This window comes from Periplaneta americana, chromosome 4 (assembly GCF_040183065.1).
Source record: "Periplaneta americana isolate PAMFEO1 chromosome 4, P.americana_PAMFEO1_priV1, whole genome shotgun sequence".
NCBI lineage: Eukaryota > Metazoa > Arthropoda > Insecta > Blattodea > Blattidae > Periplaneta > Periplaneta americana.
In genome coordinates, this window is record NC_091120.1 from 122427963 (window position 1) to 122454856 (window position 26894).

The 26894-nt window shown below is 35.9% G+C and overlaps 1 protein-coding gene across 1 annotated transcript in view; it reads left to right on the forward strand.

Annotated features, from left to right (window-relative positions):
• The first annotated feature begins 8555 nt into the window (after positions 1-8555).
• Positions 8556-26894, forward strand: part of Usp14 (ubiquitin specific protease 14) — a 152527-nt gene continuing 134188 nt past the window's right edge. The window contains exons 1-2 of the mRNA XM_069823918.1: positions 8556-8746; positions 14782-14960. Coding sequence (XP_069680019.1) covers positions 8731-8746; positions 14782-14960 — 195 coding nt within the window. The 5' untranslated portion in view covers positions 8556-8730. The remainder of the gene's footprint in view (positions 8747-14781; positions 14961-26894) is intronic.

The following is a 26894-nucleotide window of genomic DNA, read 5'->3' on the forward strand; positions in this document are numbered from 1 at the left end:
CAAACTCAAATCTGACTGGACAAAAGGTATAAATGTTTGAGCTTCAAAACATTATAAATACTGCAGTTCTATAATCCTAAATAGTCGTGTATCTACGATTCGTATTCTGTTTTCCATAAAAATAATGTGGTCTGCGCAGGAGCAGGTAGAAGTCAAGTGTTCAGCACAGACGTTCTCTTCTCGTTAGCATCGCTCGGCAAGTTACCTTCGGAACATCGATGTGTGAAGATATAATATATTGCCAATCCCCTTCGAGTTTCGATGAATAAAACTACAGGTATTTCCCTAAATTTTTAGTGCATTTTCGAACTTTAACATTGTGTTATTTAGTTATAATACTCATTAATACACAGAGAAGTGTTCCATGAATATTTTTTAAATTTTATTTGCTGTAGCAGGCCCGCAAAAGCAAAGGCCACAAAAGGCCATTGTCAAAGCAGGTTCAGCATTTACATTAGTCATTTAGGTATGTAATTATAAAGGTTTTATAACCAACTTCAACCACCTTCTCCTTTTATTTATATTTTAGTGATGGTGAACGGAATTCTAAGAAGAGAACTAGTTGACATTTCGTGAAAAGAAAATAATATTGTAAGAAGATTAGCCTGTGTGTTTGAGTATGTATTAATAAAAATGGTTTAGGAGATTCTGAGGAACATGGTCGTAAATTAGTGTAGAAAAATTTCTGAATTCTGAATGAAACTTAAAGAGCAATGGACTAATTGCCTCTATGTAAGTTATTATAAAATTTTCTTAAGGAAATACAAGGATTAGTTAAGTGTTAAAATGACTTTTTTTAAATAGACTGTGTCTAGCAACGAAAAAACAAAGATCGTCCACAAAAGCCGTTTCATGAATGTGCTGAGAAAAGTCAGAAGAGGAAGCTAAAGCTTTTGCTGGAAACACACTTGGTTGATGAGGCTGCTTTTGTCGCGGAAGTGGATTTGAGATCAACAGGCAGGCCTGATGCAGCAGAAATGGTAAAGCAAGTGTTAAGTTTTTACTCAGAAAGAGCCACGAAAATGAATGAAAGAAAAGAAAACAAGATCGCTTACGTAAAGAAATGGGACTTCTCGTCGACATTTCCAAACCAGAATTTGGTACGACTAATGACGGGATTAGCGCGCGGAGGTTCTTCAGGTTTGGCATCAGAAACTACTGGCGTAGAAGAAGGCTTAATTCGGTGATTTGGAACCATCTTTGAAACCAGTGGTCGTCATTTCGTAACTCGCGAATCAACCCCTTAATATACAAACAGGGCGGAGGGGTAAGGCATGATCTCCCTCCCCTTAGCCAACACTTGTTCATTCAACGTTAAGCAATCTGGATACCCTTCTCATCTACATTCCCCTTTGCTGTGTATTGCGGGCTGCATTTTATATGACTAATCTTTGCCGACCACTGCTTAAAACAATCACCAGTGGGTACAGCATTAATATTGGAGAGTTTGAAAAAATACTTTTTGGGCACTGTAGAATTATACATCCAGAAATATAAGTGGTATTATATGCCGCAAAGTGTGCACAAAATACTTATTCATGTTGCGCAGTTGATAAAGGAAGCCGTACTTCTGTTTGGATGATGTCCGAGAAACCCCAAGAAGTCCGATATAAAGATTACAAGAATTTCAGGGAATAAGCTTATCACGCGTGCAAGTTTTGTACAGCCGATACGACGATGGATTTGATGGAATTTCCTCTGGCCCGATGGTAAGCAGTCTTCGTATCTAACGCCAAAAGAGTAGAAAAAGTGTATCTTCTGATGTAGACTTAATGAGACTGCTCCAGGATCACGATGGTGATGATGGTGATGGTGATGATGATGATGATGATGATGATGATGATGATGATGATGATGATGATGTTTGAAAATTAATAGTGTTACAACTCTCTAAAATATCTGTAAATATTTCAAATGTAGGTTTATTTAACCAAAGTTAGCGGTTTTGTTAAAATTGTATTAATATGTAGGCTATTTTATTTTAAAAAATTCAATGATATTTGACTCAATATGTACGACTGTTGTGTATTTTCAGCATCTTTCACACATTAAAATCAAATGGAAAGTATATAATGCATTTGTCATTTCGTTCCAATCCCTGCGAAAATCAGTTTTGTAAAATTATTATAATGCTTTAAAATCTAACCCCTGTGAAAGGGTGGTTTATTTTATCCAATCGTGATCAGAGTTTACATGCTAATGCAAAATTCCATTTGTAACCTGTAGACAAAATATTATGAAAATCTGTTAGAAACGAGGAGAGTTATTAATTTTGACCTGCTAGATGTGTATTTGGAACCACTGTGTGGCGCCGGGAATAGATAGATAGATGGATGGATGGATGGATGGATGGATGGACGGACGGATGGACGGACGGACGGATGAATGGATAATTGGATGGATAGATGGATGGATGGATGGATGGATGGATGGATAATTGGATGGATAGATGGATGGATAGATGGATGGATAGATGGATGGATAGATAGATAGATAGATAGATAGATAGATAGATAGATAGATAGATAGATAGATAGATAGATAGATAGATAGATAGATAGATAGATAGATAGATAGATAGATGGATGGATGGATGGATGGATGGATGGATGGATGGATGGATGGATGGATGGATGGATGGACGGACGGACGGACGGACGGACGGACGGACGGACGGACGGACGGACGGACGGACGGACGGACGGACAGACAGACAGACAGACAGACAGACAGACAGACAGACAGACAGACAGACAGACAGACAGACAGACAGACAGATAGATAGATAGATAGATAGATAGATAGATAGATAGATAGATAGATAGATAGATAGATAGATAGATAGATAGATAGATAGATAGGTTTATTTGTTCCATAATATTCTTACATTTGCTTTACAGCATAGAATAAAGAACATGTCCAATTCTTACGTTTAACAATAAAATGCAATACATATAAAATGCAAATATGAAATATGTACAGAATTAATACCTTAATAACAATAATATGTTGTACAATGTAATATGTTTACCATTTAATAGTATTATAATATTTACACAGTACTGTGAAATGTCAAGAATTCATCTACAGAATTGAAAGTGTGAAATATTAAGTAATTTTTTAGTTTTGTCTTAAATAATGCAGGGTTTTGGCTATGATTCTTAATGTCTTCAGGAAGACTATTGAACATTTTTATCGCCATGTAACGTACTCCCCTTTGAAAGCATGATAAATTTGATGATGGCGTATGAAAATCATTCCTTCTGCGGGTATTTATACTATGTATGGCTGAGTTAGTTGGAAAATTTTCTTTATTACATAAGAGGAAATTTATTGTAGAGTATATGTATTGATTTGTTAAGGTTAGAATCTCTAATTTTTTTAAAAATAATGTACATGATTCTCTAGCCTTTGCTCCAACTATTATTCTAATGGCTCTTTTTTGTAATAAGAATATATTTTTACTATCTACAGAATTTCACCAAAATATTATTCCGTAGGACATAATGGAATGAAAATAGGCAAAATATATTGTCTTTAAGATACTGCTGTTTAGAAATTGTTGTAACGACCTAATTGCGAAGCATGCTGAGCTAAGTTTGGGGGTTATTTCTTTGATATGATTTTTCCAATTTATTGTATTATTAATATGCAAACCAAGAAATTTGGTTGTTGATGTTTCTAGTAGAGGTATATTGTTGATAGTTGTGTCCAATGTTTCAGAGATTAAATTTGAAGTGGCTTTAAATTGAATTATGTTAGTTTTATTAATGTTTAATGCTAGTTTATTGGTTGTAAACCAGCCATAAATTTTAAGGAGAATTGTTTCTGTTTTATATTTGAATGTGACAAAGTTATTGTCTGTAATTATGATACGTGTGTCATCTGCAAGTAGTATAGGATAACCTATTCCTTTTATTATGGGGCCAAGGTCATTTATAAAAATTAAAAAAAGAAGAGGCCCTAATATAGATCCCTGTGGGACCCCTGTATGAACATTTCCCCATGTTGAAGTAGATTTAAAGGAGTTATTAAATGCGTTGATTTCTACTTTTTGTTTTCTGTTCCGGAGATATGACTCAAACCACTGATATGCTATGCCTTTAATACCATAGTATTCTAATTTTTGTAGTGGAATTTTATGGTTAATACAATCAAAAGCTTTGGAGAGATCACAGAATATCCCTCCTACTTGTAATTTTTTATTAATAGCTTCCAGAATTTTATCGGTTAAATTAAACGTCGCTTGCTCAGTTGACTTATTCTTTCTGAATCCAAATTGTTCCGGAATGAGAATGTTGTATCTATCAAGATGATGATATACTCTTTTATATATAACTTTTTCGAAGACCTTTGAGAAGACTGGTAGAAGGGATATGGGCCTGGAGTTTTCGGGCGAGGTTCTGTCCCCTTTCTTGAATAAAGGAATAACAACTGAATATTTCAGTCGCTCTGGAAATACACCATTAAACATTGAAAAGTTACATAAATAAGACAGGGGCTTGGCTATTATTTGCGAACTGGCTTTTAATATTTTACTAGTAATTTCATCATATCCCGAGGAATTTTTAGACTTTAATTAAGAATTGTAATTATTTCTCGTGAATTTGTTGGAAAATTTTGAATATTTGGGAAAGTTACAGGAATAGATATTTTCAAACAATCGATGGCATTATTATTATTATTATTATTATTATTATTATTATTATTATTATTATTATTATTATTATTATTCTGTGGGATGTTTAGGTTATCAGTTATTGAGAGAAAATGATTGTTGAATATGTTCGCAACTTCTGTTGCATCTGATGTTTTTCTATTATCTGTTACAAGAGTGTAACCTTGTTTTTTACTTCTACACTTTCCACTTTCTTTTTTTATTATGTTCCAAGTTGTTTTGATTTTATTATTCGAGTCAGAATAATTCCGTTATAGTAAAGTTCTTTGGCTTTTAAGATTACTTTGTGTAATATTTTAGAGTACTTTTTAAAGTGAGCTATTAATTTGGGGTCATTACTATTTCTACTTTGAATATAGAGAGACCTCTTAGTTTTACAAGAGATTTTTATGCCTTGTGGAATCCAATTGTTTTAGATGTTTGAGAATTTTTGTACTTTACAGGAAATCTGGATTCAAAGATATTTAAGAATGTATTATGAAACACATTGAATTTACTATTCATATCACCATTTTCATATACTGATTCCCATGTTTCATTTTTTAGTTTAGCTTCGAAGTCCCTTAAAGATTCTTCATTTATGACCCTTAACCTAAATTTATTCGGGTGTTTTGATGCAGGAATGCTATCATTTCTTCTTATTAGTTGAGCATCGTGGTCTGAAAGACCATTTATAATGGGAACTGTGTGGTAACTATCTAATCTATCTCCCCTTATAATTATATTATCAATTGCAGAAATCGATCCTTTTTGTATTCTAGTTGGAAAATTGACTGTATGTATTAAATTGAAGGTTGCTAATAATGTGTTAAATTCTTCTTTTTTAGTGTTCTCAGTGAGATAGTCAATATTTAAGTCCCCGCAAAATATGTATTCTTGTTTTTTTTTCATGTATGTGTTGTAATGTATTTTCTAGTAGATGAAGAAAATGTTTGAAATCTCCAGAGGGCGACCTGTATATACCTATAACTATAAGATTACCAGATTTAATTCTAATTCTACCGCACACAGCTCTAAATCTTTTTCTCTGCTAAATTTTGAAAGGCTGATATTTTTTTAATTTATATCGTTTCGAACAAATATGCACACACCTCCTTTCTGTAGATTCTGTCTACAATAGCTATCTCCTAGTTTGTATCCTTCCAGTGAAAGTGCCGATAATTCCTGTTGTTTCATATGATGTTCAGTGACGCATATTATATATGGGTTTATTTGTTCTATTTCTAAGAATGTTAATAACTCTGGTGACTTGTTTCTAAGGCTTTGTATGTTTTGATGAAATAAACTAAACTGACTTCCGGTATCTTTTGTTTTGAATTTGAATTAACTCCACAAAATTTATGATTTGTATTTACTTCACTGTTCTGATTACCTGTAGGCCTACTTTCTTTTTCTAATTTATATTTTACCCTAAAAAAGGAGCTGCCCTATGATGAACAGCAGGAATTATATTGTTAATCACTGGAATCCTACCCTTTATTCTATTAGCAATCAGATGCGAAAGCTTCTTCTTGCCTCTAGAATTCAAGTGTAGGCCATGAGATGTATAATCATCTCTCTTCATGCTGCATACCTCTATCACATCAATATGAGAGGCATTGGGTCTGATCAAGGCACGTCCAAGTCGTGCATTCATACTCTTCACCCTGCTATAAAGCCACGGCTTGTCATACCTGTCAAAAAGCTCCATTACCTCCACATTTGTGTGGCTGCTGTCCTTACTTATGTTCTCTAGATCTCTCTCAACAGAGTAACTAACATCTCTATCCAGGCTGTTCCCTGGCCCAACCACTATTACAATATGATCCCTCTTGGTAAAACCAGAAGATAGTTTTACCAGATCTTCTGTAACATGAGTAAGTCCAGCACTAGGTTTTACTATGCTACAAATCTCACAGTCAGTCCCTAATTCCTCTTTCAACAGGTTTGCTATTCCCCTCCCGTGACTGCTCCCCAGTAACAATACTTTACTTTTTCTACCATCATCTTCAGCAGAAGCCTGTTGTTGAGGATTTAGGGATGGTTGATCAACTTCCATTGTTTCTAAAACATTGAATATGTTGGTCAACTTTATTTCACTAACATCCTCAGCAGAGAACCTTCTCCTCCTACGATTTCGTCTGGATACAACCTTAAAATCAAGCAAATCTGAATTAAAAGTTGAAGCAACATTTCTACTTCCCAACTGAATTTTGAAAAGTTCCAGCTCATATCGTATGTTGGCGATGGTTTCCTCCTGTTTCACAACTAATGTTTTATAGTGACAGAGTTCACATGACCAGTTATCGCATAGACTAACCTCATCACTAGTAGTGTTACTACATCCGTAATGAAACCACATTCTACAACTGTCACAAAATACTCCCTGTCTAACTTTCCTACGACAAGCACCACAGTTTCCACTCAAATCACACGCCTTAGTACTCATGTCACTGGCATAATAAATCACGAAAACAATTAGGCCTACACTTCACACTTCCTAGTATTACACACTTATTGTTAGCACTGCACTTTATCACTTCACTATACCGGTACCACACTTGTCGATGTTAATCTACACGATACGTCACTTCACTGCACTTATATTTCAGTCTTGATGCAACTTCACTATTTATGTTATTTAACACACGCAATTTCTTAACCAACAATAGTATTTATATTGGAATGTGTTATTAATGAATTAGCCTAGTCCTTCTTAAACTATGTAAACATATTCTATATTAGGTGTTACAATTAAGCCTACTTGTGTATCAATTAAATATTTCAACTTTACAAATAACAAAAAGCCTTAAAATTAGTCAACTTATGAGTTAAGAATTGCTCGAACCCGGGTCCTTGGTTCTACGTACCAAGCGCTCTGACCACTGAACTACGCCGAATTCAATCCACAGCACCGGATCGAACTTTCCTCCTACGATGTTTCCCTTTGTGGCCTGACTCCAAGTTAGGCATATAATTATATGTTGACGTGTATCCAATGTCAACTGCCATTTATACTAGGAGCGCACTCCGCTGAGTGACTTGTTGGCCGGGAATCCGCAGTTATGCACTGCTAGCTGAGAGAATATTATAGACATATTAATTTGTCCTACAGAATTTATCTGTAATATTGACAGTTAATATTTAGGAGAACAATTCGCTCCGGCGCTGATTGAATTCGGGGTAGCTCAGTGGTCAGAGCGCTTGGTACGTAGAACCAAGGACCCGGGTTCTATCCCCGGCGCCTAAATGTAAGTGTGAAACTTTTTCCAATGTTCGATAAAGACAAACTAAAAACGGAACTCACTGTGTTGTATCAGAGACAAGAATTCAGAAATATCAGTGACCCAGTCAAGCTCTTGCAGTTTCTTCTATTTGAGAACTTGCAGGCCTCATTTTCAGAAATTGTGGAACTACTACGCATAGCTACGCAGTAAAATCCTATCTCAGAAATACGATGAGAGAAGAGAGACTGACCGCATTAGCTATGTTTTCCATTGTAAAGACTATGTTAAACGACATATCAGATTTTAATAAGAAGATGATTCAAAAGTTTGCAACCTACAAGACAAGGCGCATGGAACAAATCTTTAAATAAGGTAAGTTGCATGGTTTATTTTTGTATGTAGCCCTCTGAATTCAATACCCACGAGTCGCCACAGATGCATAATTTTTTTCATGTAGTACCTTGCGAACGTTCGTCATAATTAAACATCAGTCATTGCGAGATTGCATTATTATTATTATTATTATTATTATTATTATTATTATTATTATTATTATTATTATTATTATTATTATTATTATTATTCGGACGGAGGATATTTTGCAGTAAAGTCGGGTAATTTTGGGATTACATATCGGTAATTTCATTAACAGGTTTTGGCGAAACTGAAACAATTGAATGTTCAAAGATCTAAGTAGCCATGATGCTGACTGCTTAGTTTTAGAAGAGTAATTTCTGAAAAATTTTAAGAATTATATTCCATTTGAGGATTTATACTTCATAATTTTTTTTCTAAGAATTAGTGATTTATTTCTGTATATCGTTCGAGAAATTATAATATATCACCATGCCAACGTATAAAGGTAAGCATAACCTCTATTCTTGTGACAGTAGTATGCATAAAAAGTATTTAAAAAATGGTTTTCATGCGCTTTCTTTACTAATAACCTTCATCGTTTAGATATGATACCATAACTTAACATTTAATTTTGTTATTTCTTTATGGAGGTTATCCCATAATGTTCTGAACATCCAACAAGTATTTTGTCAAGAATTCATAAAACTTCCCATATTTGCCTTTCAGTATATGTAAACTTACGTTCATCTTTTCATAATGTATAAACATGCATCCTACCATATTTATTTCTGTCTGCATCTTTGTAAGTTAGTCAATTTCGGGAAAATTTTAGAACACGGACTGCCTACCAAATTATATCTTAAAATACTAAAATGAGCAGATTTGTCTGAGTTTGTCGAATGCGCATCATTATCCTCAATTATCCTCAATTTATCCTCAATTTCTTACATACTATTTGAATTTAGTAGCTCACTCCCAATATTGGTCCACATTTATTATATTGTAGCTTTGGGGAAAATTTCATTACACGGATTCCTCACTGACAATTATATCTTAAAATACTAAAAAGAGCAGATTTATCTGCGTTTGTCGAATGCGCATCATCATGCTTACGAAGAGCCAATAATTTATTTTGTGTGCACATGGTTGGAATTTTGAAGTAAGAGGGACAGGAAGAAATCCGTGTTTTGAAATTTATCCCTAAAGGGGACACAGTTTTCTTTTTGCTTCACTGGCTTCTGTGAGATGTAACTATAACTCTGTAGTGATAAATAGACCACTGAACTTCATGCACTAAAAAAAAAAACCTGAAAATATACATGCAGCTAAAAATTGAAATACACGCAGTAAAAAATACACTTTAGAGGTTTATTTGATTTAATGATGTGATATAAATGAAAATAATTTTAAGTAATAATTGTCAGCAAGCCATCATTATTATTTTTATTATATCAGTGACTGTTTCACATTTTCCACTGAGAATGTCAGTAATATGGAGCATACTTTTACAACCAGGATTATTCTCCAACACATGCTTAAATTTTGCAGTCACTGCTTTACCTTGTGATCCAGGAACTGCTTCCAGCGAGTTTTTTTACCTTTTGCACAATTGCAAGGGATTCCTGTTAGGGGAGTGCCCACGTTTTACAGCATGTTGATGCTGCTGTCTTTCCTGGAGGTGTTAGCAGCAACATAAGAGAGCTCCTTCCAGAGGTTCTTTTTTCACATAATTTGTATATATCTTGCAAATTATTCTTATATTTATCTTAAAGAAATTTTGAAATTAGATAATAAATCGGGAAAAACGAGGAAAGATGTTTATATAATATTCAATTAATTAATAAGAAGCAATGCGCACAAGTGTGCAAGAGTTGATTTGTTATTATTCTTTGCTGTATTCGCTAATTGACTTAATTCTGTTCTTGCATTTTATTATATGATATCTTTCGCAGAGCTGATCACAGAGTTTGCACACACATTCCGGGCTAGGAGAGTGGTAGTGTTGGGTCTTGCAGAGTTTGTGGTGGTAGCCGTGGGTTGCCAGACTTGTTACTGTATGTCGTAGTTCTTGGTTGGGTCCTGCCCAAGTTCTGTCGGTCATCACATTCGTGCTATAGAAATCAAGGCATATCTCGTCTCTTTTCTGTCTCCTTTCCTCCATCAGTCTGGTCGAGCTCTCGGTAGATGGCAGTTTGTACAGTAGGTCTTCTATCAAGAAATTTTCCCTCGCCAACTCGTAGACTATTCTCGATGGCGCGTGTTTTGAGATCCCAAGGACTGCTTTCAAGAACTGCGCTTTGACGTTTATCATAGTTCTGAGATCTCTTAGGCTTAGGTTGGTCCATATGATGTCAATGCCGTAGGTTAATATCGGGACAATTTTTGCCTTGAAGAACCTAATAGCAGTGTCCAGGCTGAACTGCCTTATATTCTTAATATCAAATATTGCCTTCATTGCTGATGTTGCCCTTTCTTTGACATGGATCCGGAAGGATTTCGTCGTTGTTTGCAGTGTTACTCCCAAATATTTAAACGCATTGGTGACTTTTAGTGGTTCATTTTTGTAGTAGAGCGTGTCGTCCGTCTTTCTATCTCCCCTCCTGAACGTCATTTATACTGTTTTGTCTTTGTTGATCTGAAGCTGGTTTTCGTCTGCCCAGTTTACAATCCGGTTAAAGGTTTCTTGCACGTCTTCTTTCTTTGTCGAGCCTAGGGCCATGTCATCGGCATATATAAACAAGGAGGTTGTGGGCGGGCAAACTTGAGTTACATCAGCCGTAGCGATGTTAAAAAGCAATGAACTCAGTGGGTCTCCCTGTAATATCCCTCTGGTTTGGGTGATTCCTTCTGATATTGTGACAGTGTCATTTACCTTAATGATGTTTTGGGCTAGGATGTTGTGGACCAAGGTCGCTGTGTGCTCATCTAGTCCTGCTATTTTCATCAATTTTTGCGAAAGTATGAGTCTGCTTACGCTGTCGAACGCTTTTGTATAGTCGATGAAAATGGTGTAGTACTTCCACTTTGGCATTCTAAGTGCATCGTGGATGTCCATTAACAGGCATTCTACCGCTTGCAAACATGAGCGACCTCTCCTAAATCCAAACTGTTGCTCAGGCATTTGCGCGTCCGCTATCTCCGTGATTCTCTTTGTTAGTATGGTCGTCAATAGTTTGAAAGCGTTGTTCTCTATTCCTCTATAGGAGTTGGGGTTGTCAGTGGCTCCTTTGCCTTTATATAGCATCTTGATGTGTGATAGCCTCCAAGCGTCTGGTATGTTTCCCGTTTCCAAGCACCGGTTGAAGAGGGAATCTCATGCCCCGGCTAGTACATGATAGGAGTCTATAATGTGTTCGTTCACAATCCCATCTGGTCCAGCTGCTTTCTTCATTTTAAGGTTCAGTATCGCTTCCGTGATTTCGTTTGTGGAGATGCATCTGTACGTCTCTTCTTCTGGTGGGGGCTGTTTGGGAAAAGCATAGCTGTCCCCATCTGGGTTCAAGATGTTCGTGAAATGTGCTTGCCAAGTTTTCATCTGAATGTTTGGTGGTACTGGTATTTTCCTTTGCCTCAATGCTACGAAGGGGTCTGTTTTGGCCGCTTCCACTTGTTTTTGTCCCTCATTTTTAGTGTGGGCGTTCCTTTTTTCTTTCAGGAGGGTTTTGTATCCCTTTCTAGCACTCACGTAATTCTCCAGATCTTGTGGGAGCCCTGTACGTTTTGCTTGATGCAAGGTCTGCAACGTAACCTTCCTCTCTCTGTAACACTGGGTGTCAAACCACGGTTTTGCTCTTCTGTGTCTTGCTGGAGTAGTGGCGGTCTGGAGTAATCGCTGAATTTTGTGGAAAGCTTCTGTTGTATCACACTTTATGGTCTCTTGAATTGAGCTTATTTCTTCGCTGGCTGCTGTCAGTATTTGTGGGTTGAGTTTCCCCGATATTCTGGGCGCATTCTCTCTGCCCCTAGGAGCTTTATTGCCTACGCTGAAAGTGGCTGTTACTGGGACATGTTTCCTGAGCGGCGCTGGCGCAGAGGCGTATGCCACTGAGTGCCCTCTTACTTGCAGATTGTTCCCTCTGTAGAATATGAGATCAATTGTGCTGCTACCGTTGGGCGCAAAATATGTCTTCTGGTCAGTCTTGTTTAGTAGTGTGAATCCTTCTTTCTCAAGGGCTTCCACTAGAATTTTTCCTCTCTGTCCGTCTTTGTCTATCTTGCAGTTGAAATCTCCTGCAATTATTGTGGGGTCTCTGGGGTCTGTTTGAGATAAGGACTCATTATAGTCTGTACTATCAGATCTATATCTGTGTGTGGTTTGAGATACATGCCTAGAATGGTTATCGTGTTAGTTTTCAGAAGTATGAAGTTGTTTTCAACAATTTGGTGTGTCTTCTGTCCTAGATTTGGGCTGAAAAAGCACCATAGTCCTCCGCTTGGTCTTCCTTTGTTTTCCTGCTGCGCCAGCAAGTGTGTTGGGTATCTTCCCGGTAGATCTATCGATTCAATGGTCATTGTTTCTGTCAATATAAGTAGATCGTATTTCATTAGTTCATTTCCTGAGTCCATGTGTAGTACGTTCTTTAGTCCTTCCACATTCCACAGAAGTAATGTCAATGTTCCGGTCTGGGGTGCCGAGTCATCATTTGTATTCCGCTTTACCTTCCCAAGGGGGGCCTTTTTCTTTTGTTCTTGTGAACATCCTCTTCCTGCTCCTGCGATGTTACGAAAGTGATACGCCTTCTGTCTGTTGCCTATCTCTGCGAAAAAGAAAGCATCGTGAGATTGTTCCCGCAGGCCAAAACTCGGGTGATTTCAAATGTTCTAAATATTGGTATGGTACTCCTGCTTTGAATGCCTTGTTTCTGCCCTTGGTAATTCCTCACATTCTATATCCCCTTCTATGCCTTTCCTTTCCAGGAAGCTAACGATATAGGCTGAGGTGGTAGTTTCAATTAAAGTATTCAATTAAAGATGCAAAATAAAAAAAAAAAAATATGTAGGTATACCCTATATCCTTTTTAAAGGTAAAACCGTCGAAATATGTATTTATGCAAAATAAAGTTGACTTCATTCGAACGTAAAAACCATTAATGGCAAAGATCCACTATTCCTTTTCAATATGCCAAATCGATAAAAACATGCAAATGGATGAAGTTCCGCAGTATAGTGATAAACATGTGGCTTTGGTTAACACCCACATAATACTTTCAACATAAAATTCGTTTAAAATTTAGCTACATAGGCGATTCTAATGCATTGTTGTAACCCTTCTCCTCATTTCTTACCAATAAGCTATAACACTGGAGAACTCCAAAACGCAATACTAGGGAAACAGACCATTTTCCTAGTACCTAATTCGTGTTGGACCTCTCGTGTGTTATGTTGGTAATTAAGAGAGTGGGAAGGGAGATGGCCTTCTTTAGTGTAGTTCTTCTGGAGAATTACGAAAATCTGTTTTATAGGGACCTGGGCATACTTCCTACATTTTGTGGACGGGTGTCTCTTGTTCTGGTGCACGGAAACTTGTAGTTTACTATATGGATGGATGTTTTAAGTTTTCTATTCATTTTTCATGGGTTCATAACCAATACAGGACAGTCTCTGTGCACAATGTTCTTTGTTATCATTATCTGCCTTCTTTTGGATTAGTCCTAACGAAATGTTCCCCAGATCTTTATACATTCTGTAGAGGAACATTCCATCGTTCTGAAACAATATTGCGGAAGAAAACTGGTGTAGCTACATAAACTAGAAGTTTACCCAAAAAATGTTTTAACCTTTAAAAAATTTAACATATTGTGTACCGAAGCAAACTTTATTCATCATCTTTAAGTGCACGTAAAATTCATCCCTTCGTCTTAATATAACTTAGATGAATCTGTGAGTTTATACTAGTAGTCAAATGAGCTCTGTGATGTATGATAGATAGTTGAACTTTGCTACCGTATGATCACAGATTCGTTTGAGATACATTATCCAAGATCAAGGAAGTGATTTATGCCTCATATTATGAATACAAGGAATTTATTTTGCTATATAATATGTTCTTTCGTAGCCATGAAATGTATTGTAGATATTTTCTAGAGCTTTGGTTCACACTACAGCCCAGACCCTTTCTCTCTTACAGACGAACAAAGCATGTCATCTGTTACAGAACGGAACTATAACAACATTCATATGTGATATGGATTGATGCAATTAATATTATTCTTGCTTTATGTATATCTAGTAATTTTCCTAGGTTTGGTAGGTTGAATAAGCTTAGGTTTAGATTTGAGCTTGTTAGTGCCTAAGTAGTAGCCAAATCTTTTCATCATAGGCGTATGCTTACATATTTTGTATGTGTGCAAATATTCTTATAGTAGGCCTATTTGCTTTTCGTAATTCTGCATGTTGTAAATATGCATGAATGACATAGTGTAAATCTGAGAGTGGCATGGAAATATGTTTCTTTTATCCTACATATTTATATAACCAAAAACGTATTTAATTATAAATGCCTGTATTCTGATGTACTTCGTATTAATTATATATTTTCAGTAAAGGTAAAATGGGGCAAAGAGAACTATCCTGATGTGGAAGTTAACACTGACGAAGATCCTTTGGTGTTCAAAGCGCAACTTTTCGCCCTGACAGGTGTCCAACCTGATCGCCAGAAAGTCATGCTTAAAGGAACAACTCTGAAAGACTCAGACTGGGGAAACATTAAACTTAAAGATGTAAGTCTTAGTACCTTACTGAGTACAAATAAGAATATGATAGGAAAAAATCTATTGATTTCCTCATCAGATAGGCCTATACCTTCTAAACTTCGTAACAGTTCACAGTGTTGTGTAATTTAACATTGTCGAACTAATTGAATGAAAGATCTCCTAAGGAGATTTTCTGCTTAGACCTAGTCTACATGAATTTTTAATTTTTCGTAAGAAGTATGGAAAAAATATTTTGGTGTTGCAGAAAATTGATTTCAAGTTAATCTCCATCATCATCATCATCATCATCATCATCATCATCATCATATGTTCATGCAGCTTTCTTTCATCCTTGTTACATTTTCATATCATTTTTCTTAATTATTTATAATAGCTATTGATGACACTTTCATTTAGTTTGTCTTCATTTCTCTTTCTGTTCTGCCATCTAAGTCCAACAATTAGGCTAATCTTCATATACAGAGAGTTTCTATGCAGACCAATCCCACGCCAACTTTTACCTAAAAAGAATCTGTTGGTGGGCAGCGAGTGGTTGTGTTCAAGCATACGGACAAGTCTGAGCATGCTTCCCTAAACAGGTAGGTTCCACTCCACCCTTTACCGCTTAGCTTCCTCAGGACAGGCACTCCGCATTACGGTCATTAAGCCAAGAGAACATTACTACCTGGGACCGGTCTGCATAGAAAATCTCTGTAGGCTATATGAAGGCAGTATGTTCCTTATCTCGGTAGGTGAAAGTCCAATGTTTCATGATATGAGAATAAAAAGTTTTTATCTGCGTTTTATTATATAATTTTTTGGGAGAGAGGCTTCAAGTTTGAATTACAAAATACTTCCCATTTTTAATTCAATTCTTCTGAAATTTTGTCATGTGCTTTCATTAAGGGAGGACAGTCTGTGATTGGAGTTTCAAAATTAAAGTTGTACTGTATCCCCATTGCTGAAATAATAATTTTTCAGATACTGGAAACTTTTTACACTGAAAAATAAGAAGAGAAAACAAGGACAAGAGTGGAAGATAGCATCAATTATGTTAGAAAACTTAATTATTAATATTAATAATATTTTAATAGTGGTAGCGCATTTTCTAGCGAAATTTATAAGCTTGTATTGCTATTTGGGAAAAGGAAATTGTACCAGAACATTGGAAGGAGTCCATAATTTTACCTATCTTTAAGAAGGGGGGGGGGGAAGACTAACTATAGTAACTTTTGAGGACTATCACTCTTGTTGATGCCATATTATGGAGTTAATGTTTTCAAAAGAATGTTGGATAAAATTTTATCTGAAATCAACAAGAGTGATATTTCTCAAAGATTGTATGTAGATGAAATTATTGGGGATCATCAATGTGATTTGAGACGTGATAGATCGACTATTGATCTGATTGTTTTATTCTACAGATACTGGAGAAAAATGGGAGTATAAGGGTACAGCAGTACACCAGTCATTCATAGATTTCAAGAAGGCATATGACTTGGTTAAGAGAGAAGTTTTATTTAATATTTTCATTGAATTTGGTATTCCCAAGAAACTAGTTCTATTAAATAAATTAAATTGTGTCTGAGTTGAAACGTACAGCAGAGCCCACATAGATTAGTTTCTGTCTGATGCTTTTCCAATTCACTGTGTGCTAAAGCAAGGAGAATATGCCATTAGGAAAGTCCAGGATAACAGAGGATTTGAAATTGAATGAGTTACATCAGCTGCTTGTTTATGTGGATGACATGAATATGTTAGGAGAAAATCTACAAACTATTAGGAAAAACTCGGAAATTTTACTTGAGGCAAGTTTGGATAGGTTTGGAAGTAAATCCCGAAAAGACAAAGTTTATGATTATGTCTCGTGACCAGAACATAGTACAAATGCAAATATAAAAATTAGAAATTTATCCTTTGAAGAGGTGGAAAAATTCAAATATCTTGGAACAACAGTAACAAATATAAATGACACTCTAGAGAAAATTAAATGCAGAATAAATATGGGAAATGCCTGTCATTCAGTTGAGAAAAATTTGTCATCCAGTCTGCTCTCAAAAAAGCTGAAAGTTAGAATTTATAAAACAGTTCTATTACCAGTTGTTCTGTATGGTTGTAAAACTTGGACACTCACTTCGAGAGAGGAACAGAGGCTAAGTATATTTGAGAATAAGGTGCTTAGGAAAATATTTGGGCTAAGAGGGATGAAGTTACAGGAGAATGGAGGAAGTTACACATCACAGAACTGTACGCATTGTATTCTTCACCTGACATAATTAATTAGGAACATAAAACCCAAATCTTTTTAATGGGCAAGACATTTAGCATATATGAGCGAATCCTGAAATGGATATAGATTGTTAGTTGGGAGGCCAGAGGAAAAAAAGACCTTTGGAGAGGCCGAGATGTATATGGTAGAATAATATTAAAATGGATTTGAGGGAGGTGTGATATGATGCTAGGTACTGGATTAATCTTGCTCAGAATAGGGACTGATGGTGAACTTATGTAGTATTTAGTGTCTATTTATTTAACCTGGTAGAGATAAGGCCATCAGGTCTTCTCTTGCCTTCTGCCAGGAAATTAAAACTATAATATGAAGAATACAATTAAAATTATAATTACAATTAATATTAATTACACAGAAATTACATTTTTACCATGGTTACTGTGTAACTGTCATTTCGTAACCTATGATTACTGCATTTTTAACCGATGTTGATACACTTTGCCATTAATGTATTTTGCTTGTAAACCAACGATATTATAGTGATAGAGCAGCAGATATTTCCCGCTCATTATCATGGATGATGTCATTAGCAGTAATGGAATTAATTAATCAGTGCTATTTGAAAAATTGATGATGTCACGTGTATCTTGTACCATAATGTAGTTACATGCACCAAATCTCTACACTCATGTTAGCCCCTCGTTCTAACATAACACTCAAAAACAAAAATTCCAATACCTATCCAAACACAAAAGTTATAATAGGTGCACAAGATAAATGGGACACCCTGTATATATATATATATATATATATATATATATATATGATATGATATACAGAGTGGAAGGTAAGGTAGTACATTAATTATTGACAGGAGCCATAGAACTCATTATTTAAAGTAGCCTAAGTTTTGTCAAATAAAAAAAATTGTGGGACTAATGGATAGTGAGATAATTAGAAGTGTTTCGAAAATGCTGACGGCGATTACAAGATGTCATAATGCTGCATAAGTAGTACCTCACATCCCATGCAGTCAGTGACTTGAAGGGGGTGGGTTAAGTTCAACTACCTTTCACCGTGTATCTTGGAGCAGGTGAGGGGAGGACGGCAAGAAACAAATGTACTGAGCTTCGATGCAATACTTCGCAAGCTAATCTGGGGATAAAGCTTCGCACAAAAATGACCTATGTAAACTCTGGATAGGGACGTAACTGTTAAATGTTTAGTTTGTGTAATTTAATATCAGAAAATGTCAATTAACAACCCGAATGAACAAAATTTCTCGTTTCTGGGCGCACTTCAACAATGAATGCAGAATTATCAACTTACAATGCACTACACTAACAATTCAATACTAATTATGGCATAATAATTTTAATATAAGCAAGAAATACGTACAGCAGTAACAAGAAATAACGTGAAAATGAAAATTATGTCCAAATTAGTGAAAACACTTAGGATTGAAGTTTCAGTTACATTTAATGAAAAAATAAAACTGATGTAACTTTGTGAACAAAATGTAATTAACATTACAGTTTGTTGTTTTACGAATCACTAATTCTGGGCGTTAATAATGAAATAAAGAGTAATAAATTCTGTAAACCACATTCCACTCACATCTTACAGGTACTGTTCAAAATGTCCACAATCAGCATTCGTGCAGCTTTCACATCTTCTAGTCCAATTATGATGTACTCTGGCCAGTAGTTCTTCACTGTTCCGAATTCTTCCGCGGCCTGGATCATGTCTAAGTACTCACGATTTGTGAACTCTGGCATCTCGTAGTTTTGAAATAAACTAAACTGTATCGCTGTACGTCCAACTGCACACTAATGCAATGTAAACATCACAACAGCTGATCATTTGTGAGTACTAGGCAAACTGTCTGCCGTCTGGACAGCAATGCCAGATTTTTAGACCTTCTGTATGTGACCCGACAATCAATGTTTCCGTTGTTTCTTCAATCGATTAATTCGAAATCTGTGAATTTTCTAATTAAAATACTGCTGCACCATGAACATAATAAACGTTCTTTTCGTTGTTATACAAGAAAGTAAACTGTATTTTAAACAGTACTCGTAAAATTCGCGATCGAAATGTCGGCATAAAAGTATTATTTCTTCAAAAACCTCGCAAAAACGAGCAAAATGGTATTATACTGTGACAGCCACGTCGAGAGTCGATCACGCGTCCCGCAAGAGGGCAGGGCGCGCGGCAGACGAGACGAGCCCCATGGAGCACTGGGGGCCAGCGTGCAGTGTAGAGAGGAGAGGAGAGATGGCAACATGCTGGGCCGTGGCAGAGAGGGGGAAGTAAAGCAGTTGCGACAGAGGGGAGCAATCCAGAGAAGTCGAGAGGCGCCATCTTCTCGGCATCTGTAGAAATTTCGAGCATCGTACTTTCCCGAAACTATGGTCTAGTTATAAATAGGAGACGCAAGTGAGCTGAGCAGTTGTTGTAGTCATTACTAGTTTTTGGACAGCAAGCGAGTCAGTCTTGTGTAGCAGTGAAGCCAGCTTCGAGACCGGAGTTCGACTTGAGTGTGTCTGCATCTGTGGGAGCGTCCTGGCCAGTGGACTGTTGCCGGAAGTCCTGAGTTCGAGTGCAGTGGACCGCAGTTGGGGGACCTGAGTTCGAAGTTCAGTGGACTGTCTCTGAAGGTCTTGGGTTCGAGATACAGTGAAACCTGCCTTTGCGGTCACTTCATTTAAACGGCCACCTGGCCAAAAGGCCAATTTTCTCTGGAACCAATTGGATTTTCCATAAGATCAATACAAATTCTCTCTTTATTTAGCGGCCACCTCATGCGCTGGCCAGCGGCCGGGGTCTATTTGGGTTGGAACCTGACTATAACGGTCACTGTCCAACAAAAAATCTTTTCACGGATACTGTCTGACCTATTTTTTCGATGGTTAGAGGACAGGAAGCTAAGTGTACAACAGTACGCCCTCCATATCTTGGGGTTAGTTGGTTACTGTTTTATGACTCTTTTGTCACTTTCCACTCCGACCGTGCACAGCTATAAATTCTTATTCGTTTTTTAAGGATTGAAACACGGAATTTTTCTATCGAAAATGTCACAGTATGTTTTAGGTAGTTAACCATTCGAATTTTTTTTAATTTTCTTTCTCCTCTTTCTATCTTTCTCTATATGGACCAGCTTTTACGAATTTTTCTTCTTTTCATTCACTTGATTCAGAGGAACTGTGAAGTTAGTTTGAGAGAGAAATCATGTCTAACAATAAATTTATAGTGGTGTTAAGTTTAGAGGTGAGACGAAAAATGAGAAGGGAACATCTGCGAGAAAAATTGCAGAAATATTCAAATATGGAAGGACACAAATAAACGGTATAATTAAGAATAAAGATGAAATATTAAAAGAATGGGAGGAAAAGAGAATCTGTGTTTAATAATGTGAATGATTTCGTTTATGAATGGTTCAAGTGTGCGAGGGCGAAGAAATTGCCAATAAGTGGGCTTATGATTCAAGAGAAAGCTCTTGAAATTGCCAAAGAACTCAATGTAAGACATTTTGTTGTTAGTAATAGTGGTTAGAGTGCTTTAGAAAATGGCATAACATTGCATTTCGTTCTGTGTCTGGTGAAGGTGACGTTGCAACCAATGTTATTGAAGAATGGAAAAAATAGACTGCCTTCAATTCTTGCGGAATATGAACTCAGAGACATTTACAGTGTTGACGAAACAGGGTTTTTTTCAGGGCCCTCCCTAACAAAACTTAAGTTTTAAGAAAAAAGAGTGTAAAGGGGGGAAGTTGGCAAAAGACAGAATAACGCTGCTCTTTTGTTTTAATGCTGCAGGAGAAAAAGAACTACTGTTAATGATAGGGAAATCATTGAAACCGAGATGTTTGAAAAATGTTGACGTGGGCTTATTGGAGGTGAAGTGGACTGCCAACTATAAAGCTTGGATGACATCATCATTGTTTGAGAATTAGCTATGCGATTTCAATTCCAAGATTAAACGACAAAACCGCAATGTGATCCATGAAATAGGTGTTTCTTCTCCCAAATACCACATCACACCTCCAGCTCCTTGATCAAGGTATTATCCAATCATTTAAACTGAGGTAGCGCAAGCGAGTTTTGAAATGGCTAGTTGCAAGAATGGAACAGGCTGACATTAATATGCATGACTGTTGTAGCGCACAGTCCTAAAAAGTCCGTGAAATTCAGTATTTTCATGCTGATTCATAAAAAAACGCAACCTTAATCAAGCGGCCACCTGATAAAACGGCCATTTTACAAGGTAACTTCAGATGGCCGCTTTAGACAGGTTTCACTGTACTGTGAACTTGAGTGACTGAGCTAGAAGAACTTAGCCAAGGCAAACGAACTGAGAACTGACAGTTTTGTGTTGTAAATAGTGCTTTGTGAACATTAGTTGAGATTAGGAGTGCATTGTTGTTCGCAGTAATCCAAGTGAATTGTCATTGTCATCTGTGGAGTGCAATAACGAATACTTTGTTGCTGTGTGGAGTGGAAATCCCATTGTTGACGGGAGTGTTTAAATTAAATTGTAGAAAGTAATTATTGTTGTGAGAATAAAATTACATTATTGTTTTGAAATAAAAGTTACAATACTTTTTTGTTCGTTACATTTCAAGGAATCACATCTAAAGGCTGGTTCACAATAAACCAGGAAGGAGAACCAGAATGAAAACTAGAAGCAGAGGATGTGAATATGAAAATTTTTTATTCACAATAAACCAAGAACGTAGACGACTATGCATATCGATATACATGTCAATAACGATATGTAAAGTCGATATTACGCATTCTGATGTTATTTGTGTATAATTGACCAATGGCGTTCTCTCATGAGTACAAGGCAGCCAACATAAACACAAGTTAACCAACTTCGAAATTTCAACTGAAACATTTCATTATGTACGGTACTATAAATATGCCCATGCATCTTTATTATCACAACCTATTTTAAGTCTACCATAACGTAAAATAATTAGAGAAGAAACATTTGTAATAGAACAAAAATGAACACAACAGTAGTTATTGAATTGAAGCATGAATATGTAGTGTGTAATACAACCAATACAGTAATAAAATATGATTCACTTCTGATCGGTGTTCAAAGACGCAGCTATTGAAAGCCACGTATTCTCCTTCATTTTCTCATCTTTATATGAGGCGCGCCTCTTATCGTAAACGTGAGGATTTTCCTCAATACTCAATATTAGAATCTCATCAAATGAAACTTGCTCCATGATGCACAGCACAGAACGAATAATGCATAGGTTATGTCACAGTCTTCTTTCTACAAAATATACGACAAAATAGCTTTTAGATGGCAATAGAATGAATCTAGTGGGCTGTGATCGGAAACGTGAACGCCAAAGTTGAAACTTGGCCAACTTTCCGTTCCCGATCCCAGGCTCCGGCAAGCTTTTCGTTAATTGTGAATGCTCACATTTAAATGTACACATTTTAACAATTTTACCGTTTTCGTTCAGATTCTCGTTTCCGGTTTATTGTGAACCAGCCTTTACAATTAATGTACTACCTTATCTTCCACCCTGTATATTTATTACCATTAACCTGTCTCCACATTTTCTGTAACATTTGCTTATTCTTATTAAGTATTGATATTTAAGCCTTGAATAGAATTACTATAGGCAGTCCAATTATTTCCATCTTTTTGCTGCTACTGTATTACCTACATTTAAACCTTGTTTCATTTTTGTAATCTAATCAATATAAAGTTATTATTCTAGTTAATTTTCAGCCCTTTCCTTCGTATCAATCCACAAGATCCAAGTTCACTACAACGTACTTTAACACAATTCAGCAAGCTTTAATACACTTTTTGACCTCATCACATAAACCTACACCTTCTGTACTTTATCACAGTTTTTTCCTTAGTGCCTGTTTTAATATCATTTACATTACATCAACTTGAAACCACAAGCATCATTACAACATTTTAGTCTATATCTTTCGTGATTTGACATTGGTATCTCAACTGTGGTAGGAATTTGAAGATGAACAAAAATGAGTTCAGGAGAAATGACATTTTTAACGAAATGTTGCATAAAACTATTCATGATTTACAGGTGAGGAACAGGAATTCACATTATTTCCCATTAAAGAATGTTCTGGTATTATGCTCACCAAATACAGTTAATCCCAGTTGATATACTTCTAACTTATAGAGATTTTTTTTTTCATAGTGTTCTGCCCAGGGGCAGGTCTTTCATTGCAAATCCAGCATTCTCCAGTCTTTCCTATTTTCTGTCTTCCGCTTTGTCTCCTCATATGATCCATGTATCTTAATGTCGTCTATCATCGAATATCTTCTTCTTCCCCAAACTCTTCTCACGTTCACATTCCTTCAAGTGCATCCTTTAGAAGGCAGTTCTTCTCAGCCATTGACCCAGCCAATTCCTTTATCTCTTCCTGATCAGTTTCACCATCATTCTTTCTTCACCCTCTCTTTCCAACACAGCTTCGTTTCTTACTCTGTCTGTCCATTTCACATACTCCATTCTTCTCCATATCCACATTTCAAATGCTTCTAGTCGCTTTTCTTCACTTTGTCATAATGTCGATGTTTCTGCCCCATACTACATGCTACAGTCCACGCCTGTGGAGTAACGGTTAGCACGTCTAGCCGCGAAACCAGGTGGCCCGGGTTCGATTCCCGGTCGGGGCAAGTTACCTGGTTGAGGTTTTTTCCGGGGTTTTCCCTCAACCCAATATTAGCAAATGCTGGGTAACTTTCGGTGTTGGACCCCGGACTCATTTCACCAGCATTATCACCTTGATCTCATTCAGACGCTAAATAACCTAAGCTGTTGATAAAGCGTCGTAAAATAATCTACTAAAAAAAAAATACATGCTACACTCCACACAAAGCACTTCTCTCTTCCTTTGTTTTCAGATGTAGCCTACCTATTACAGAAATAAATGCAATGAAATAATTTTTTATGGCCATCTTCTGCATTTTGTAAGTGAACTTTCTTTAACACAGTGAACATAACACTATTCAGTGGATAAGTTTCTATAAAAACTGCACAGAACAATTCACTTATTAAAAATTATTATAGTTACTAGCTAAAAGCACCCAGCGTTGCCTGGATTTTCCTTTTTGCTTCAGACTTAAGGAGATCTCGGCAACTCAAGTATAGAAAAATAAAAATAATTACTGTCTTTACTAAGTTCTCCTCGTCCCTAAAGATAAATCTTTACATAGCGTCACTTACATGAATTAATGACCTTCTTAGCCAAAATCATAGACAAATAAATATAAAGACCCCCAACTCAATGCATTACCTTCGACATGCTATTGACGCGACATCGAGACACTTGGCGGCAAAAAATTGGAACTACATCTTGTTACACATAGCGGCAGAATGCGGAACTACATCCCATGTTACACGGCCTGATCGGTATTACAGGTATCCGTTATGCCAACATTAGAGCCCGATCGGTACTGCAGATACCTATTATACCAACACATACTAGTATTTTTCATATTGCCAAAGGAGTGTATAATGGTTTATCAGTTTAAATAACATGTTTAACCACAATATTTATATCACATTTTTGTTTTAACATGTGAATATAAATATAATGGTTGAACATGAAACTGAAAACCATTAACACACTCCCTCTTTTAACACTGTCATTTAACTCTTTTATTAAATTAATTTATCAAATTTGACTAATAAAAGTTTTTGCATCTTCTAGATAAAATATGTAATTGAGATAAAGGATGCGAATAGGATAGGATACTTCTCTCCAAAACACCTTAAGCACTATTTTTAAAGAATAATGTTATGTATCATGTATTGGAAGATAAAAACAAAGATTGACTTTGGAATATTGACTTCAAAGTTATTATTGGTCAGTTATATAATTATAATTCGCTCTTAATTTTTTTATGTCAAACATTAGCTTGAAAATAGTCATAAGACGTGTTGCTGTGACATAGTACAACACGCGTTCAAAAATATTTATAAAACACTACTTTATTTGTTTTACACCATCATAGCTGAACATCTATTTTTAAAAGTAACTGCCATTAGTTAATATATGGATATTAAAAATCTAAGTAATCAATAATCACCATTGATAAAGAATACAAAGAAAACTATTTATCTACAATAGACATAAAATTAACTTAGACTTTCAAAAATAACACCTTTAAGAAATATAAATAAAAAAAATATTTTTCATTCTCTGATGTATAGATAATTCAAAACACTGAACATATTAGAAAAAGTGCAATATAATGTATTAGAGATAAGTCGATACTGAGCAACATTTCCTAATTTTGAGCTTGGGATACTGAGAGTGTTTGATTTGGTTGTGGCCCCATTGCTCAAAATATTGTACCATATTTACTCTCCTCTTAGCTGATGTTATACGACCAGCATTCCTTTATAAGAAGTTTAGTTGCTCTGTACCATTAAAGTAATCCCCGCCCGGAGATCTGATTGGGGGACTATTTTGCTACATAGAATTGGAATATATCAGTCCCCTAACTGTCCATTGTGCTAATCAAACTAAGAAATGGATTTGGAACATCTCAAAATCTGTGCTTCAGTGGCTGACCATTTCAATAATTTTGAAAAATATTGGAGTGCAAGAGGTCAAATGACTTTATTGTCAAACGCCTGGCATTAGAAAACAACAACATATTTACTCTCGAAAAATTCTAAATAATGCACCCAAATCTCACCAGTTCCGGAAGCTGCTACTGGACTCTCTCCTATAGCTGATACAACTGAAATACTCATTGTACTAGTAATTATTATTTGTATTTATATTATTACGTAATGTTTACTTAGGGCCTTAAAGATCGTTAGATTTATCATTGCCCTATATATTACAAAAATTGTATTGCTCATAATATGGAAGTCAAGTACCCTACTTTTTTTTCAGATGAATGAATTCCCCTTATTTTCCTTCAATTAACTGAAGAAGTCAAGACATTAAACGAAATGAGATAACAACAACAACAACAATAATAATAATAATAATAATAATAATAATAATAATAATAATGAATGATGTCAATTACCATATACTTGTCAACAAAATGAAACACATTTTTTGTTAAAAGATAAAGACAATGAATGAATCACCCACTGAAAGAGAATACAAAGAAAACAATTTATCCACAACAGACATACTGTAATAATTAATCTTAGGCTTTCAACAAAAGCACCATTAAGAAATACATACAAAGAAAAAAGTGGTACTTTTAAGCTTCTCATGTACAGCTAATTGGAAGCACCACCATATTTGATAAAGTACAATGTAATTTATTAGAGATAAGTCGATATTTCACATTTCCTTATTTTGAGCTTCGATACTGGCAGTGCTTGGACTGGTTATGCCCCCATTGCTGGAGTATTATGCCACATTTATTCTCTAAAAATACGTAAATAGTGCACCCAAAACTCGCCAGTTGAGAAAGCTGCAGGTTCAAATTGATGCCACAGTGAAGTGCAATGAATGAAACAGTTATGTTAGGTGGTGAAAAATGTTAAAGTAGGTAGGCTGGTGATAAAGTGGATCGTAGTTCCTGAGTGGGATATCAATCATCTCTTGATGGAATGGCCCCTCTTAGTAAGTTGTACCTGAAGTCATCGTTATACTGATTACTGTGAAAATGGTTTGCACATATATAGGACCTTCTGTAAGGATGAGGATTTTCTGCCACAGCTGCCCACATTTGGTACCTGTTAC